General features: G+C 39.6%; 1 protein-coding gene across 4 annotated transcripts in view; it reads right to left on the bottom strand.

The window, feature by feature from the left end:
• Sil1 (SIL1 nucleotide exchange factor) overlaps positions 1-20,213 on the bottom strand; it is a 318,102-nt gene that overhangs the window by 147,280 nt on the left and 150,609 nt on the right. For all 4 annotated transcript variants that reach the window (XM_071612326.1, XM_071612325.1, XM_027927476.2 and 1 more), the window contains 2 exons: positions 17,856-17,976; positions 9,930-10,029 (listed from right to left, as the gene is read on the bottom strand). In XM_071612326.1, the coding sequence (XP_071468427.1) occupies positions 9,930-10,029; positions 17,856-17,976 (221 nt within the window). The remainder of the gene's footprint in view (positions 1-9,929; positions 10,030-17,855; positions 17,977-20,213) is intronic.

Below are 20,213 nucleotides of genomic sequence, written 5' to 3'. Positions count from 1 at the left end.
AAGGTTACTAAGAGCTAAGATTCTATCAGGTGTAATTTATATACAAAGAGTATAAGAAGTTTCAGTTGGGTTTCAATCATAGTATTACAGTACCATAAAAAAAACATGAAAGTATTTCATCTTATTAAAGTGGAGTAATTTGTCTAAATCAGAAATTTTATAAGAGTTGTTTCAAAATGTGAATTTATAAAAAGGGTTAACGGTTAAAAAAGAGATAGAAAAAGATTCAAGATGTGGAAATATATTTTAATATAAAAGGTTAAAGGAAAAAGAAATGTTTCTAGATGAGATAATCTCTGTGTGGTAAAGTAAAAAGTTGTAAAATGCCATTTAAAAAGATTTTGAGGAAACTAGACTTACTTTAAAAGCTTGAGAAAGGAAGAAAGAAGAAAAAGGTATTTGTACATGGCAGATTGAGACAAAGCTTCTCAATGGAGTTAAAAAAAAAAAAAAGCCTTTGGTTGAAGGGCAGCCATGTAAACTAACATTGAAGCGATTTAAACAGAATCTAAGCCTCGTTTAAAAGAGTGAAGTTGTAGGTGGTGAAAAAGTACATTTAAAAGTACAGTATAGATGATAATTAAAAGGCTTTAAAAGGTTAAATTGAAGGTGGTCGAGATACCTTCATGGCGGAAAAAAGAAAAAAGAGATATAAAAAGATTCAAGATGTGGAAATATATTTTAATATGGAAGGTTATAAGAAAAAGAAATGTTTTTAGATGAGATAATCTTTGTGTGATAAAGTAAAAAGTTGTAAAATCTCTAAGTAAGTTGCAAAAGGCTTTAAAAGGTTAAATTGAAGGTGGTTAAAATGCCTTCATGACGGAGGAAAGAGTGCATCATTCGAAGCCTAGTTAATCGTAAAGGCATTACTTAAAAAAAAAATGGGAAGATAATAGGATAAAAGATACTTAGATAAAGAAGATTAAAAATTTGAAGTGAAAAACTTTAAAGACAGAAGAATAGAAAGTTAAAAAGAAAAAAAGATAGAAAAGATGTAGGAAGATAAAAAAGATGTAGGAAGACAATAATTTTAAACCCACAAAATAGGAAACAAAGGAAAACTAAGAGGAAAAAAAAGCAACTAAGGGTGAATGTACAAACCTTAGGGGGAAAAAATTAGAAGATAGAAATAAGATAAAAAATGGTTGAAAATGTCAAGTAAGGTATTTCAGATAGAAAATGCAAAAAGCTAAGACAACTATTAGATACAGACATATACTTATTAAAGCAAAAAGAGGGAATTGGAAAGGGGTATATATCCCCCAAAGATAAACTTAAAATAACCCTTTTTACTCTAAACTTTTTAAATTTGGATACATAAGGACTTAGTGCTGTGGAAAGACATATGTATCCAAAAAATGTACATAAGCCTAAGGTACTTTGGAAAGATATTCTAACAGGACAATGGAAAGGTCCTGACCCAGTGATTGTCTGGAGTCGGGGTTTTGTTTGTGTGTTTCCACAGGGAGAACAGCAGCCGATTTGGATTCCAGAGAGATTAACTAAAACAATTTCTACAGATCGAAAAGAAGATGATTTGACTCAAATCCATAACAGCTGATATCCAGAACTCCAGCTTGGCCATTCTTAAATCTGCGACAGTGATTAACCAGGATGCTTTTTTCAATAGCTATTTTATTATTGCATTTTCCCACATCATAAAGTTTATTTTATTTTTTGAGCTCATACAAACCTAGGTTAATGTTTTTCTGGTCAGTTTTATTTTTTGACTGTGGAGTTTTTAAACATTGCAATGGAGATTTCACCTAGGTAAAGCTACAAGGCCTTTACTATTTTCTTATGTGTTGTACGTTTGTGTGCACTCTTGTGTTTTGTGTTGTATGTCTGTATGTGCGTATGTCCATATTTCTTATATGAGGAGTGCTCATGAAAAAATGGATCCGAATTATTATTATTTTTTTTATTCACGTGATTTAAATGGTTTAATTTAAATTAGGTAAACAGCTGTTAAGGATTGTTTTTAAAGGTGGTTAACAGATCTGTTTGTTTACTAATTTAAATTTCGTAAACAGCTGTTAAGGATTGTTTTTAAAGTAGGTTAACAGATCTGTTTGTTTACTTTCACCTTTCCTTTTCATTATATTTAATAATTCTTTTCAGGATAATGTCTCTTTAGCATCATTGCCAGAATTCCTATCTTCATCCCAGTGCCGGTGAAGACAAAGATAAAACCAAACTACAGCTTCTATGATAGCTATCACAGTAAACTGTATAAACTGATGCATCAATGAATATAACTCAACAAGTAATGCTCAATCAAGGACTCGATTTACTTTGGGAGGAAATGGACATATTGATAGACCCCCTCCGCTTTGAACTGCTTGCAGAACTTGCCTGGACTATGTAACTATCATTTGGTGCAGCAAATTGTGGTAATGCTGGCATATCTTTGCTGATGGTGTCACCAGTGATGCAATTTTTCCCAAGGAGCCGTCAATTGGCTTGGTGTCGTGGCATTTCTGTATCCTCCTCCCTTCTGCTAGTGATGGTCTAAAATTTGGGGGCCAATGGCTATATGCTGGACTGGTAGTCAGTGACAGGTATGATCCAATTGCAGTGGTATCAACCTAAGACAGGAGGCTGACGCCTAAAGGTCAGTTTTCCGATGAGGGGTAAGAACCATATGTTGAATTGGACAACCTACCAGGCACGGTCCTTAAGCCACATTGCTTGTTGTTTAATTAATCATAAGGGGGGAGATGCTGGGAGCCATTAGCCAAGTAGGTATGACAATTTCCTTGCCAGCGTACCCCATGTTGCTTAGTGGAAGGACTCGTGGAAATAGGACATTTTGCAGTGACATTGCATCTAAGGTGACCTTGCTCAAGGACCAGGGCGGATCCGGGTTTAGGGTGTTCCCGGTTTAGGATGATCCGGGTTTAGGGCGTTCCCGGTTTAGGACTATCCGGGTTTAGGGTGTTTCCAGGTTTAAGGTTATTCCTGCTGGGAATAGGGCGTATCCTGCTGCCTGAGTTCCCCTTGAGTTCTCACGGGATTCAGACAGTATTTTTTGGGAGACAGAAGCCCAGTGGGGGTGGATTTGGGCAGAGAACGTGGATTTCCCCAGAACGTGATTATAGAGTGCTGGTGTGAGTTCGGGAATAAAGAGTTGCTGTTTGAATCTACAAGCTGTGTGGTGGCTCGTGATTTTGTGCCCAGCCAGACTGCAGCAGATGATAAATTCACTATCACTCAATAATTGCTCTCCTATATTGTTCTTCTAGTTGCTTCTATTTTCTGTTTTTAGTTTTCAGAAATTTATGATGCACCTTGGGATTGACTTCTTTCAGTTTATCCTATGGAGACCACTTAGCTTTGTGAATCTGTGGGCTTATTATACCTTTCATCAAACTTGGGAATTTGTTAGAAACTGTTTATTTTTCAGTTCCATGTTCTTTCTCCTCTATCTGGAATTCTAATGACACAAATGTTAGAATTTTTATTGTAATCCTAAAGGTCTCTAAGGCTCTGTTTATTTTTTTCCCATTTTTTGTCTATTTAGATTTTGTAATATACTTATAGCATAAGTATACTTAACATATACTTATGTCTTCAAGTTCACTAATTCTTTTCCCGGTCATCTTTTTCTGTTACTGAGCCCACTCAGTGACTTTTCAATCTCAGTTATTGTATTTTTCAGTTTTATTCTGTATCCCCACTTATCCATGATTTCACTTCCCATGCCTTCAGTTAGTCACACAGTCAACCATGGTACAAAAATATCAAATGGAAAATTCCAGAAATAACAATTCATAAATTATTTTTGTTGTCCCACTCTGACCTGCCTCAAACATGAATCATCCTTTTGTCCAGCATATCTATACTGCATACACCATCCACGTGTTAGTCAAATAAATTTTATTATAGTATATAATTGTTCTACTTTATCATATCATATGAATTTAGAGGAAACACATTCAATCCACAATAGCACCTACTAATTTTCTTTCCTAATTCAAGTTGTGATTTTTCTTGGTTCTTGGGAAGATGAGTGAATTTCAATTATATCCTGGATATTTGGGGTATTAATTTGTGAGACTCTAGATCCTATTTAATCTTCTCTTTCAGTAGGTAGTCACCTGCTTGGGTTTAGTATGATGGTTGTGGCTTACTTATGTGGGCTCTGGCTCCAATAACAATTTAATTTACAAGGCCTTCATAGTGCTCTTCTGGTCTGCTTCCTTTGTATGTTATACAGAGGCTAATCTAAAAACCTGGGCAGTGTTCCACACTATAGTTCAGTTCTCAGGTCTTTCTGTTAATTCTGGTCAGTTTCTTTTGCTCCTTCTCTCCAAAATCCTACCCTCAGTCTCTAATCAGGATAGTAAAGTTCCTGCCATCACTGAATGTTGGATACTAGGAGTAGAAGTGTAAGCTCCTCCCTTGACCCCCAAATGATACCACCCCATGGGGGAATCAAAGCACTGCCTGTAGTTGATGCTTATCTGAAGGTAATAGTTCATGTTCCTCACTTACCCCACTGACTCTACTCCTAAGAGGGAAACAGAATGCTGCCTTACACTGCCTGTTGCCACCAGGATGGAGGTAGGTAGACTCTCCTGCACCCCTACTGATACCACCTCATAAGGGAAAAGTGAAGAGACATCTTGGTGCTGTCAAGCAGAGGACAGGCATCCTTTGCCTGGTCTCTACTGACACAACAACAGGATAAATAGTCTGCTACTCAAGGATAGAAAATCAGTATCCATATTTGGTCTCTGCTTAAACCATACCATCAAGAGAAGCAGACAGTAGCCATTGGGCAGAGAACAGAAGACTCTACTCAGCTCCCACTGACACCACCTCGGTGGAAGCAGCAGAGTAATTTATTGCCACTGGGATGAAGTACAAGTTCAGGCTTCCACTCGGCTTCAGCTTGCTATACCAACATGCAAGAGGAGGAAGTACTCCCCACTCAATTTCTATGGGCACTGCGGTGTGTGTGTGTGTGTGTGTGTGTGTGAGAGAGAGAGAGAGAGAGAGAGAGAGAGAGATTTCCAACGTCTTTGGCTGAATTAGGACAGGTATCAGCAAAAAGGTTTTTATCCTGCTAGATTACCCTTTTTCTGGGCCTTTATCTAGAAAGAGCTGGCTTTTCTTAGACCTTTTTAAAATCTGTACCTGCTACCATTTCCAGAATATAGGATTCTCCAGTGCCAAGTCTGGGATATCAAGGGAAAAATGAAAATCCAATTCACTGCCATGTCATTCCTCAAGCTCCTAATCTTCCACCTTCTCACCATCTTATGTAGATTTTCTATATTTGCTTTTAGTAATATGTCCAGGGTTTTTAGTTATCTTTTAGAGGGAGGAATAGGGAAAAATAAATCATCTACTTCTTTCCCAAAATCAAAAGCTTAAGGGGCTGGGGTATAGCTCAAATGGTAGAACATTTGCCTAGCATGTGTAAGGCACTAGGTTTGATCCTCAGCACCACATAAAAATAAATAAAATAAAGGTATTGTGTCCATCTACAACTAAAAAAAAAATTCAATTTTAAAAAAAAAAAAACATCAGCTGGGTGTGTTGGCACACACCTGTAATCCTCGTGACTTGGGAGGCTAAGGCAGGAGGATTGTGAGTTCAAGCCCTGCCTTGGCAATTCAGCAAAGCCCTGGCAACTTAGTGAGATCCCATCTTAAAAGAAAAAAGGGTGGGGTGGGGCACAGCGCTAGAATAAAGCGCCCCTGGGTTAAATCCCCAGGACTCCCCCCCGCCAAAAAAAGACAAAGTATCAAGCAATATATATGGTAATAGAGGGATAAATGGACAAAATTCAAGAAAATATTTAATACTAACAATCCAAACCTGTAAGACAGAGCTTTTCTGAAACAAGGAACTCTTCACCTAAACCAACTAAGGTACCCACTGCTAGAATGAAACTGATACCCTATTCCCCAAAATCAAATTCATACAAATACAAAATTGAGGATATGGCCTATAACTATCTGTCAATATTGTCTTTATTAACAGCAAAAGTGCCATCCTGTACTTAAAGATACCATAAAGAATGGGTTTAAAAGTTAATAAGCTAAAAGTATGAAGACATCTGTAGCCAGGAGCTTTCTTCAAAACTCCTGTACCTATTTCAAGTCAAGACAGGTTTCTAATGAATATGTAAAGAAATTATTTGTCAGTCCCAGAGCCAGTATTAACAAATAGCCCGTAACAGTGAGTTGAGTCAGTCCAGGCAGGCTCTAAATGAAAGCAGGAGGACCCCAGAACCCAGCAAACTCAATGAAGGAGCTAACAACTTAGGCTCCAGAAAGAGTGTGACAGTCATAGCTCAGAAGTGGGCAACTTATCCAAATTGGCAGGTACTGAGATGTTGTACTTGGGTGCTGTTATTGGGATCCCACTGCAAGGGGAAAAGTTTTTATTGCAAAAACCATAGCAGAAAACTTTCAAGTCATTTTTTGTTTTCACACTTTTAAAATCTTTGCATAACTATTAATATTTTACTATAGAAACTGAACTATAAAAGGAAAATGCCATTACCAGAGGAAAGAAAATCCAATTGCTCTCACCAAGACAGGTGAAAAAAGTGAAAGGGGTTAAGTGGGTCTTCCACCCGCATTGAAGACAAAGAACCAAGAAAGTGATTTTTATGTTCCCATCAGCTCTGCATGGTGGCCCTAGTGAAGGAGCGATGCAGGGGAAGGAGCCAAAGTCACTACCATAGGTACCTAGGCACACATACTCTTCTCAACTGGCCTCACCAGCACCAGGTAGCAGATATGTTTTTTTTCTGGCCCCCACTCCCACACCAGCTAATACATCTGTGGTAGGACAGAATGTCGTGCATCACTTTCCTTCACCCTCTGCTGCCACTGCCACCACCCTGCTCCTCACCTTCCCACACCATATGCACTATCCATGCAGGACATGTGACTTGGATAAGATGAGTAAAGACATGGAGACTTGGCCTGCAAACGAACACATCTTAAACAGGTTAGTATCAGCCCACCCACAAAGGTTTTTCTGTCTCAGAAATACTTAGTTTTAAAGGATCCAGAGGATCTAAGATCCATTAATGTACAAGTTGCCAAGGGTTTAGGGGAGAGAGCAGAGAGGTAGACAAAAGAAAAAGAGACTGTGAGGAGGAAAAGAAGGAGGGAAAACTTTGAGCAGTCTTCAAAGTGGCCAGAAGAGATTTTTTCAAGAATTAACAGGTTTCTGCAGTGTGAAGTTTCCACATAAAACTAGGAATAATCACCATTTGACCCAGTTTTCCCCAAATCAACATACTACAGTGATGCAGCCACACCAATGTTTATTACAGCTCAATTCACAATATCTAAGCTATGGAGCCAACCCAGGTGTCCTTCAGCAGAAAAGTGGATAAATGAAACGTGAGCTGGGCACGGTAGCACATGCCTGTAATCCCAGCAGCTTGGGAGGCTAAGACAAGAGGATCTCAAGTTCAAGCCTAAGCAAAAGCAAGGAGCTAAGTAACTCAGTGGGACCTTGTCTCTAAATAAAAAGGGCTGGGGATGTGGCTCAGTGGCCAAGTGTCCCTGAGTTCGGAAGGAAGGAAGGGAGGGAGGGAGGGAGGGAGGAAGGAAGGAAGGAAGGAAATGTGGTATATATACATAATTGAGTATTGCTCAGCAATTAAGAAAATGACTTTATGACATTTGCCAATAAATGGATGGATCTGGAGACTATCATGCTAAGTGAAAAAAGCCAGTCCCCAAAAGCCAAAAGTCAAATGCATTCACTAATATATGGAAGCTAACCCAAAATAAGGGAGGAAGGCGAAGAACAGAAATTCAGTAGATTAGACAATGAGGAATGAAGGGAAGAGCAGTGGAATAAATCAGACATAGTTTTTATATATGTACATATATGAATACATGAGAGTGAATCCCATCATCATGTATATCCACAAGTATGTGGTCCTCATTAGAATAAGACATATTCCATCCTTGTATAATTATATCAAAATGGAGTCTGTCAAGTACATCTAAAAAGAACCAATAAAAATAAAATTAAATAAAGATGATCTGCAGTGGGAAACAAAGAATTAACAGACTGGAAATGTAAATAAATTATTTGTGACACTCCCTTATGATCCATCTAAAAGCAATTCTGTCTCTTCTCATTCCTTTAGCTTGTAGAGAAAAATAATAATAGTAGTAGTAGTAATAATAATAATAATTATTATTATTATTATTATTATTATTGGCACTTTATCACTGAGCTACATCACCAGCCTTTTTTATTTTGAGAGTGTCTCACTAAGTTGCTTGCGATCTAAGTTGCTGAGGCTGGCCTCAAATTTGTGATCTTCCTGCCTCAGCTTCCTGAGTCACTAGGCTTATAGGCATGTGTCACCACAAACAGACCTTGCAGAGAATTTTAGAGCTGGGGAAAACTTCAGTTATCCTGGACTGAGTCACGTTTTATATTTAAGGAACCTGAGGCCTGAAAAAAAATACATTTGCTACATTATATATTCAAAGGACAAAGACAAAAATCCAGACTTTTCCCTTCCATGTTTCAGCTCTTCTGTTCTTTTGGAACACATTTGTGTCGAATCCCAATGCAAGGGAAGGGTTCTGGGTTGTAATCTCCTTTCACCGGACTCATGCCTATGACAATGGAGAATATGGACACCTCTGCTCTGTGCAACAATTTCTCCAAACATGTTGTAGAAAGTTGGATCCTAAACTAACTAGACTGAAATGCTCCCAGCACTGTTTTTGGTTTTGGTCTGTTTTGGTTTTATTTTTATATATATATATATTTTGTATTTTTTTATTAGTTGCGCATGACAGTACAATGATCTTGACATATCATACATCTGAATCAAATGGGGTATAATTTCTCATTTTTTCAAGTGAACAGGTTGCAGAATCACATTGGTTATACAGACACGTATATACATACAGTAATACTAGTGTTTATTTTATTCTGCTGCCCTTCCTGTCCCCCCTTCCCCACCCCTCCCCTCACTTCTCTCTACCCAATCTAATGTGACACATTTCTTTTTTTTTTTTCCCTCACATCATCATACATGTATTTTGTATAATGATGAGGGTCTCTTTCCATCTTCCATGCAATTCCCCTTCTCCCTCCCATTCCCTCCCACCTCTCTCCACTATTTAGTGGTAATCTTCTTCTCATGCTCTTCCTCCCTACTCCATTTCGAGTCACCCCCCCTTATATCAGAGAAGACATTCAGCATTTGTTTTTTAGGGATTGGCTAACTTCACTTAGTATACTCTGCTCTAATGCCATCCATTTCCCTGCAAATGCCATGATCATGCTATTTTTTAGTGCTGCGCAATATTCCATTGTGTATAAATGCCACATTTTTTTTATCCATTCATCTATTGAAGGGCATCTAGGTTGGTTCCACAGTCTAGCTATTGTGAATTGTGCTGCTATAAACATTGATGTGGCTGTGTACCTGTAGTATGCTCTTTTTAGGTCTTTTGGATATAGTCCGAGAAGGGGAATAGCTGGGTCAAATGGTGGTTCCATTCCCAGCTTTCCAAGGAATCTGTTTTTGTTTTAAATAATGAGTTTCTTATTTGTCATTAACAGTTTTTTTTTTTTTTTTTTTTTTTTTTTGGTAGTAGGGTTGAACTCAGGGGCACTCAGCCACTGAGCCACATCCCCAGCCCTATTTTGTGTTTTATTTAGAGAAAGGGTCTCACTATGTTGCTTAGGGCCTCACTTTTGCTGAGGCTGTCTCTGAACTCGGGATTTTCTTTTCTCAGCCTCCTGAGTCAATGGGATTACAGGTGTGTGCCACCACTCCCGGCGCTCTTCCTATTATTTTTACAACATGATTATTCCGTGTTTAGTGCAAAAACTTTAGAAAACATGTTTCTCTCCTGTGCAAAAACTCTAGGCAATGCTGCAGGCTTACACTAACTGAAAAGAAGATCACATACCTTGTCTTCCTTTGAACTCTCCACCTCTGCTCCCTCCTTGAATTTGGCCAGGGCACTCTTGAGGTCCTGAGATGTATAGGTATTGGTATTGATGTCCAGTCTGTCCAAAGAGAAGCTGAGAGTCAGGAGAAAGGTACCACATTCCCCAATAAAGAAAAAGCCCCTGGCTGTCTGGGCATTCCAAGGTTATTTAGGCCAAGCCAATATCTAGTATATTCTTATACCTTTGCCTTCAGACAGCCAGAGGCCCAAGAGGGTGACTTTCCTTGAGGCTAGAGGAGGAAACACACAGCTAAAGACGGGGTTATTTCTTGAAGACAAAGGAAAAGGCACAGGGCAGAGAGAAGCCCACCTTTGACAAAGAGGTTACAGCTGGTAGGCAGAAATGATCCTAGAATGTCTGTGATGCTGCTCTCTGAGCACAGGCCACAGCAGGGCCTTGTGGCAGGCAGAGGATAGAGAGAAAGGGAAGGAGGGCAACAGGGACCCAAGTTCCTCAGAGTATGCTGACAAGGCAGTTTGATTTTACAAAAATGACTGGATAGATTCACACCTTAAAAATAACCTTTGAGGCCAGGCATGGTGGCGTACACCTGTAATCCCAGCAGCTCTGGAGGCTGAGACAGGTAGATTTCAGGTTCAAAGCCAGCCTCAGCAACGGTGAGGTGCTAAGCAACTCAGTGAGACCCCATCTCTAAATAAAATACAAAATAGGGCTGGGGATGTGGCTCAGTGGTTGAGTGTCCCTGAGTTCAATCCCTAGTACCCCCCCCAAAAAAAGAAGAATCTTTGAGCCATGAGGAAAAGCAGGGGGTATATATTAATCTCACAGAGGAATGGATTTGAGATACTGATGAGTAGAAGAATCAAGGTCGGCCACTTTCCATAGCCTGCCTTCAAGGGGAGAGAGTAATCTCAACATGGCAGCAATCTCAATATTTTAAGAGACTAGAGTGGTATCCTAACAAAGACCCCTGGAGTTGATCCAAGCCACAACCATTTACCTTGATTGGAGAGAAGGCATCAGTGGGAGGAATGGGGAAAGGTTTCACCACCAGCACTCAAGTCAGTTAACAATGGTAATGTGGACAAATGGAAGTGTACATATGGAATGTGCTTGGACATGTCTGGCTATGGCTTGGTTAAGGATAACCCTGGAGATTTCAGAGTGGGGGAGGAAAGGGTTGTTCTCTTATTCTACTTCAAGGGCACAGCAAGTCAGTCTCATAGTCCAAAATCCTAACAGTTCTCAGCTTTCAAGAGAAAAACGTGTAATCAGTCAGGGCTCTGCTCATTCAGTTTTGTTTTTGTTTTGTTTTGTTTTTAATATTTTTGAGTTGTCAATGGACCTTTATTTTATTTATTTATATGCAGTGCTGAGGATAGAACCCAGTGCCTCACACATGCTAGGCAAGCACTCTACCACTGATCCACAACTCCAGCCCCTCATTCAGTTTCTGATTCATCCTAAAGATTCTTTAGGTTCTGAGAAAAACTTGTTCTCTAAACCTCAGTCCTTCTAATCTCATTAATTATAGTTAATCACTCCTATTTATTTAATACTTTACTGTGGGTCAGTAGTTTGTTAGTTTAAAAAGTAGTATTTCATTCAAACAGCATAACCTCACAAAGAAGGTAAGAGAATCCCGAATCCCTCTCTCCACAGAGCAACATCCACTGTCAACTGTATGAGGATACCACTGTCCTACCCAGCTCCCTACCAGGAGCTAAGGATTCAGGAGCCACAACTTGAACAGATTATCTCTTCTGCCTCTTCCAAGATTTGGTCAGAACTAATCCTATCTTGCCTTGTATCTCTGCTGCCTTTAGTGCCCCTCTCCCAGGCCATGCATTATCTCTATCCTCAGACATACAAAGCTCATCCCCAACTACATACATTCACACACTACTGCATCATTACTCTCACTTCATTCTTCACTGAGAAAAATGAAAGTTATCAAAAATTTCCTCATCTTTCCATCATCAGCTCTGCAAACCAACATGCACCTAGATCTATGCTCTCTACTATCCTTAAATTACAATGGATGACAGCGTCCCTGCACCTATTAAACATGTTTTAGATCCCATGTGCCTTCACAAAAGGTTTAACCCTCATGACTATCAGCAATTTCACCCCTCAACTGGATTATTCTCATCAGCATACAGCACTCCTTGACCCACATAATCTCTTCATATCTTCATGCCATTTCCCTATTCTTACAGGGAAAAACTTAATGAACACATTGTCTATACTCACTATCCCTATCTTCCTGATTTGTATTTACATTGCCATTTGCTCTGACCTAGATTCTGTCTCCACCACACCACTAACACTGTTCATCAAAATTACTAATAATTGGGGTTGGGATTGTGGCTCAGTGGTAGAGTGCTCGCCTAGCACAGGCGGGACCTGGGTTCGATCCTCAGCACCACATAAAAATAAAATAAAAATAAAAGATGTTTGTCCACCGAAAACTAAAAATAAATATTAAAAAATTCTCTCTCTCTCTCTCTCTCTCTCTCTTTAAAAAAAAAATTACCAATAATCGATGACCAATCCAATGGTCCCTTCACTAACTTCACATTCCTCAACCACTCAGCAGCATTTGCACAGTGCACCTTTCCCTTCTTAAAGCACTCTTCTTTCCTGGCTTCTCTTACCCCACTCTCCTTGTTCCTTACTCTTTTCTCTAACTCTTCTTATTGTTCCTCTTCTCTCTCCTAAACCCTACATACGGGAATGCCCCAGAGTTCAGTCCTGAACAAATTCTCTTCTTCATCTCCAACATGAGATTTTAAATATTGATCTATCAGTAATGCCAATACATCTTTGACCTGAACTTCTCCCCTCTCACAACTGATGTATCTTAGGTCTCAGATGTTTAACAAATACCTCAAATTTACTGAATCTAAAACATAGTTCTTGATTCTTTCCCTCTTTCAACTTTTCTATTTCAATAAATAGCACCTCCAAGCACCCAGTTGCTCAAACCCCCAAATGAGACTTTATTTTGAATATTCTGAACTTCCTTCCTTCCTTCCCTCAACCTCTACATCTAAATCACAAGCAAGTCCTGTTGGCTTTACCTCCAAATTAAATCTCCAAGCTCGCCCACTCTCCATTAAGATACCTTAGGCTAAGCATCACTATGCCTTGTCTGATTTACTGAAATAGTGTCCTCATTGTCTCTGTGCTTCTTCTTTTCTCCACCTTCAATCTCTTCTCCAGACACAAAGTAACTAGAGTTATCCTGCTAAATAATACCACATTAAATCACTCTCATGTCTAAAATCATCCATAGTTTTCTACTACCATTAAAGGTGAATGAAGAATACTCAAATGTTCCTTAACACTCCAAGATCTGGGCGCTGGGGTTGTAGTGCAGTGGTAGAGTGCTCACCTAGCACGCATGAGGCCCTGGGTTCAATCCTCACCACCACATAAAAACAAATAAATAAAATAAAGATGTTGTGTTCAACTACAGCTAAAAATTAAATATTATTTTTTAAAAAACCCTCAAGATCTGGCTCCCACATCCCTCTCATTCTCATTTCCTAGTAGTGTCCTTTCTTCTCCTGCATCATTTTCCTTTTTCTCCAATTTGATAATGCCTTCTCCTTGACAAAGCCAGAATTATTCTTATTGTTCCATGTTCTTGAAGTGTTCTGACCCCTAAACTTATAAACTTAACCCTCTGCAGGGATAAATCCTCCTCATCCTTTGTATCTCAGTTCAAATAGCTTGATGAGGGCTTTTCAATCTTCCTGTCTAAAGTGCTCTCCCCCAGGAACTCATCACCTTCTCCATTTCTTCCCTAGCACTTTTTTTTTCTTTTTTCAATCTCTAATTATCTTACTTGTGTGTGTATTTACCTGGGTTTTTTGCCTGCCAGTTTCCATAAGGCTGGCATCTTGTCTGTTTTGTGACTACCACATCCCCAATGATGGGTGCACAGGTACTCCGTAGGTCTTTTGTGAAAAGAATGAAGGAAGGAAATAAATAGCTCTGTCTTTGGCCCACCCCTTTAACCACGATACCATACTCTCCGTGACATATAGTCAACCCAAGATAGTACAACATGAATGTAGTTTGTCCCTCAGCCCTCTAACACAGGAGGAAGATTCAAAGAAGCTATTTTTTCCAGGGCAAGAAGATATTCTATAAAGATATCAGCAGGGATATGTACAAAAACCAGCTTAAAGTATAAAAAGCAATAGGAGCCAAATATGCACAGAAGTCAGGCAGGACCAAGAGAATCCAGAGTCTCTCCAGGCCTTACAGCCCACAGGCATCATAGTGCAGATACAATGAATTAGGCTTAACAGACCTCCCTATCTCCCTCCAATCCAGTAGTGCTGAACAAGTCCATTTACCTCCAGGCCAGTCGTGCTTAACTCTGGGTTTACCAACATCAATCTGATGGAAACTTCTCCAAAACAGAACAAGCAGGTAAGCAAAATACTATACCAATTCAGGATACTGGCCTCCACCTCTGAGCCTCTGTTCCTGTCCCAGTGTTCAAGAGCCAGGAAGACACTATGAAGTGGAACTGGAAGAACACAGGATGAGACTCATCCAGAAGGAAGAAGTCATCACCACATGCAAACAGAGTCACTGAACGCACAGCACCAAACGTCCACACCATACTACCTTGTCAATGCCTTTGGGCTTCTGTTCAGACAGGTTTGCCACTGGCTATAACTGCTGAGAAGAAAGAAGAAATATCCAGCATATCCTGAAGGTCATTCTAGGGCAGAGCCTTCAGAAACATTCCAAAGGAGAAAAATTAAGAGGTAGAAATGGGAATAAATATTTCTCTCTTATGCTGTGTCTCTATGGATCACATGGATGGCTGTGCTTTCTCCTCATCCACTTTTTTTTTTTTGTAAGCACTGGGAATGGGGACTGGAGTTGTGGCTCAGTGGTAGAGTGCTTGCATAGCACACGTGAGGCACTGGGTTCAATCAATCCTCAGCACCACATAAAAATAAAATAAAGGTGTTGTGCCCACCTACAACAACAAAAAAATTTTTTTAAAGAAGGTACTGGGATTGAACCCAAGGGTACTCTACCAGCATTCTACCACTGAGCTACATCTCAGCCATTTTTTAAATTTTGAAACAGTTCTCCCTAAATTGTCCAGTCTGGCCTTGTTTTGGCTACCTTCCTGCCTTAGCTTCCCAAGCAGCTGGGATTATAGGCATGCACCCACCATTCCACCCAGCTGTACTTTCTAGTCTAAAAAAAATTGAACAACAGATAAAGCAACCATTGTCCATACTGATGATCTATGGTCAGGTAGTGGAAAACTAACTTCCCATGGCAGAAAAATCAACAAGTAAAAAGCTCCATATGCATCAAGTTCCAAACTCAATATAATTAAAACAAGGAAAAAATAAGAAAAAAAAACCCACTTATATTAGATGTGAGAAAAGACTTTCTTAAAAGTACTATTAGATGTTGAAATATATGTGTGTAGGGAATGAAGAAAGGTTGGCAGGGACCACAATAATATTTGATTATTTTTATACAGTTGTGAGAAAGAAGTAATTGTATGACAGTGACCTGGGTCACTCCAGGTGTTGTGATTTAGATGAGGTTTCCATAAGGCTGGCATCTTGTCTGATTTGTGACTACCACATCCCAATGATGGGTGTGTAAGAGAAAATAAAAGCTCATGTGTGAGAAAATAAAGGTATGTCCAGATATAAATGATTAGATTATGAAAACTATGACTTAACCAGAGGATTAATCCATTTGTTGGACTAATAATCTGAATGGATTACTGGGTATTAACTATAGGCAGGTAGGATATGGCTAGAGAAAGGAAGTAGTCACTGGGGGCATGCCTTGAGGATTATATTACCCCTGGCTCCTTGCACTTAAAAAGTGCTGACTAAAACATTCTTCTAATTTGTTCTTATCAGAACAAACTTAGTCACAAAACTGACTAAAACACCAGGACCCTGTTTCCTGGCTGTCGAGAACTGAACTGCTTTCCTCCACCACACCCTTCCACCATGATATTTTGCCTCACTTCTGGCCCAGAGCTATGAAGTCAGCAGACCATGGACTGAAAGTATGAAACCATGAGCCAAAATAAACTTTTTCTCCTTGTTATTGTTCAGATGTGATGTCCCCCAAAAGTTCACCTGTGAGACAATGCAAGGTTTGGAGGAGAAATTATTAGGCTATAGCCTTAACATAACCAGTGAATTAATCCCTAATGGGATTAACTAAGTGGTAACTAGAAGCAGGTGGGTTGTAGCTGGAGCAAGTGGTTCATTGCGGGCATGGCTATGGGATACATATTTTGTATCTGGAGAGTGGAGTCTCTCTCTCTGCTCTTTGATCATCATGTGTGTTGCTTCCCTATGCCACACTCTTCTGCCATGTTGTTCAGCCTCGCTGCAGGCCCCAAGGAATAAAACCATGCCTGTCCATGAACTGAGACCTCTGAAACTATGAGACCCTAAATAAACTTTTTCTCCTCTACAGTTGTTCTGGTCAGGTCTTTCAGTCACAGTAGTGAAAAAACTGACTAAAACATTCCTCTAATTTGTTCTTATCAGAACAAACTTAGTCACAAAACTGACTAAAACACCAGGTATGGACCCATTTTCAGAGACTGGGAAAAAGGAAAGACCCTTCCTAGTTTGGGGTGAACTAGAAGGAAAACAAATACCTCTATCTCAACAAAAAGCAGAATTTTCCAACAGTGAAAACTGCCCAAATCTCATTAATACAAATGGGCTGCCTGAATGACCTTTTTGTCAGGTATGTCAAAGAAAAGACTCAGGTAAGAATTGGGCCTCTAAGGTCCCTTTCTGACTCACATTTAACTGTAAAATTTGTTTAAATAATAAAAATCTCAGGAATGAGTTGAGCCCACGTAATCCATGATTAATTCCCACTATTTACAGTGTTTCAGAACAGGGGTCCACAAACTATTTGTAACAACCAGGTAATACTGTAGGCTTTGTAAGCTGTCTGTCCCAACTGCTCAACTGTCACTGTAGCAAGAAAATAGCAGACTACATGTAAATGAATGAGTATGGCTATATTCCAATACTTATGAACACTGAAATCTGAATTTCACATAATTTTCATGAGTCATGAAATATTATTCTTCTTTTGATGTTTTCTCAACAATTAAAATATATAAAAGCTAACTTAGCGTATAGACCATACCAAAACAGACAGCAGTCCTAATTAGACCCAAAGGCCATAATTTGCTGGTCCCTACATTTGAGACTTCATGGCTGGTGTTTATACTGAGCTTCTGAACTGCATAATTCTGGCAATGGCTGTCATCCCATGCCTTAACCTCCTTCTCCCTCATTCAGGAAATACCAAGCAAAGAAAACTTGTTAATTCAAGGCAATGAGGAGACAAATAGAGACTATTTAATTCTCTAAAATCAAATAACCTGAACTGGTTATTAAAAAGTAAGGCAATCTCTAACCACTGAAGAATATAGTAGCTTCTACTTGTATACTATTAGAAAGCCTATTTTAATACTGACTAACAAGAGGAAAAGTTAGTCTGAATTAAAGACTATTTAAAATGCAATTTTATTGTTCACCAAGGAAGTATTACTGCAAAGCAGAAGGCCTAACAGGCCTGTTTTAATGAATAGATGACTCATCTATAATCAGCACATTAATTGTTGGGATTCAAATGGGTGCTCTTAAAGTACTGGGAAAAAAAGTTTTCTTTTTAAGCAGGTTAAGCATTCCGTCTATAGCCTTTTTCAAAGTAACAATTTGCTTTGCAAACTGTATCCTTCCAAAGACTGTACTGGTAAACGTCACAAATTCTATATAAATAAATAAATAAATGCCACACAAATTTGGGCAACACTTTCTATATTTCAAAATCAATACTATCATTTAGCCTCTCAAATTTTAGGGTCAACACTGTACCTTCTGCCTCTTTTCAACCCTTTCAAATTATTTCGGAACTTGTCTTCATACTGGAGTTTCACTTCTCTTGCCCCAGTTTGAAGATTCAGCCGCACATGGGATCCTGCAGGAACAGCCTGACCTAAAAGCCAAGAAGAGAAAAGGTTTTTAAGGTCTAGAGTCCAAGGAGGGACTCCAGGATAGACTGGCTAGCTAACAAGCCAATAGAACTTACTAGTTTATAAAGACCATACTGCTATGTTCAGTAACCTCTTTCAGGAAGCCTTCTCTTTCCCTCTAACCCACCCACCCCACATGTACTCCTTTTGCTAATCTATAAAGGAATCCGGCTGAGGCAAAGAGAGCCAGAGGTTTATACACTTTAATCTAAAGGCCAATATTTTCTCATTAGAACTGCCTATTTGAGCTACTCTATGTTTTCTTCAAATTGTATTATTAAGCTTTTTTGTTACATGCAGCAGGTGAATGAATGGTAGATATCTATTCAACCCTGAGGACATGGCTACATAATTGTTTTCTCCAAGACAGTTCCTGCCCCTCCCCCAAAAGTCCCAAAGAGCCCCAGACAGCCTGCCATCCCAGCAAGCTTTCCACCTCACCACCCTCATCCATTTAACTAGGCTCCTTCTTATGAGCACGGGGACTGTATCTCCTCCTTTTGGATTTCCCCAGTCCTTATGCCAAGCTTGGCACATAAAATTTGTGGCTCATAACATCTATGAGATGGAAGAAGAAAGCAACTGGGAATGCAGGAAAACACAGCAAGCCAAGGAATCAGGGAGTAGAACCAAGAGAATTGAAAAACCCACTCCCACCTATCTCAGAGCAGCTGATCCATTAGCTGGGAAAACAAGTTTTATGAGAATGAATGGACTATTCACATGCACCGCACAAAACTACCAGAGTAAAGGATATTTACCAGGTAACTACTATACACCAGGCTACTTGTGGTGGGTTTTAGGAATACAAAGATGAATGTTAATGTCTACCAGGACAGAGCATTTCAAGGAAAGGGCTTTTCAGGAGACAAGAAATGTGAAGCAAAGATGGTGCTTCTCTCACCTGGACTTTGACTCTGCTTTCTCGTCCCAGATGGTATTGCCTTGCCTAATTCAAGGGAAACTCATAGTACAAGTTGTCTCAGAATGATCAGGTAAACCCTGAGTATAAGAGGGCAAGGAAGTAGCAAGAATTCCTTTTCGCAATTCTGGCAGGATCATATTGAACTCTGAATTACTCCAGCCACTCTGCTGCCAAACAAGGAGCCAAGGAAAAAGCACGCCAAGACATACTGCTTCTCTTCTGCTGCCCCACTTCAGTAGGGAGCTGCTGTATCTTTGGCTAAAGTACACAGCAACCTATAGTTCCTAAGGGTTTATGCATAATGATCTCCCTCTAACCTCAGCCAAAGTATTTTAAGAATTCAAAAACAAAAACAAACACAAAACGTGTTCGTAGTACAGTGAGAGAACCATTCTCTGGGGTGGCTTTCTGATAAGGTTAAGTTGGGGGTCAAATGAGGCAAAAAGACCTAGACTGGGGGAAAAGGGAATTTCAAATGGAGGGAGCAACAAGTGTAAAAGTTCTGACACAGAAACCTGTAGGCTACTAGAATGGAGGAGCAGACCAGGCTGGCAGGACTGTGGGGGCTTCTGGCTTAGTATACCGTCAGGAATTCTAGGCTTCTTTCCTGGGATGGGAAAATAAAACTAATGTTTGAGGACAATGGTTCTCATTAATCCATTTGATGGATTAATAATTTGAATGGACTGCTGGGTAATAACTATAGACAAGTGGGGGGTGGCTGGAGGAACTTGGGAGCATGCCCTTGGGGTTTATATCAACCCTGGTTCCTGAACTCAAGCTTTCTCTTTGCTTCTTGGCTGTCATGAACTGAGCAGCTTTACTCCACCATGTCCTTTTGCCATGATGTTCTGCCTCACCTTGAGCCCAGAGTAATGAAGCCGGCCTTCTATGGAACAAGACCAGGAGCCCCCAAATAACCTTTTTCTCCTCTATAATTGTTCTGGTTGGGTCCTTTAGTCACCATGGTGAAACAGTTGACTAAAACACTCCTACAAGAGGGCCATTTCACCAGCTGTTTCTTTTGCCCAGAATATTCTTTCTAACCTCAGCCTCCATCTCCTCACTATCTCTAATATCAACTAAGGGTCACTTCCTCTGAGAAGCATCTTCTGTTCCCTGGGATCAGATCTATCTGCCCCAAAGGCTTGTGCAGCACCATGAACCTCTCTCTTCTTTATAGCACTTAGTACAAGCATTAGTTATAGTTTTTTATAGGTTAAATACTCATTATTTTTCCTATAAGGATTGTCATATGGCCTAATATATAGTGAA

Source organism: Marmota flaviventris, chromosome 5, assembly GCF_047511675.1.
Source record: "Marmota flaviventris isolate mMarFla1 chromosome 5, mMarFla1.hap1, whole genome shotgun sequence".
Classification (NCBI taxonomy): domain Eukaryota; kingdom Metazoa; phylum Chordata; class Mammalia; order Rodentia; family Sciuridae; genus Marmota; species Marmota flaviventris.
The sequence above is the reverse complement of the archived record's forward strand: the minus strand, read 5'-3'. Positions and strand labels throughout refer to the sequence as shown.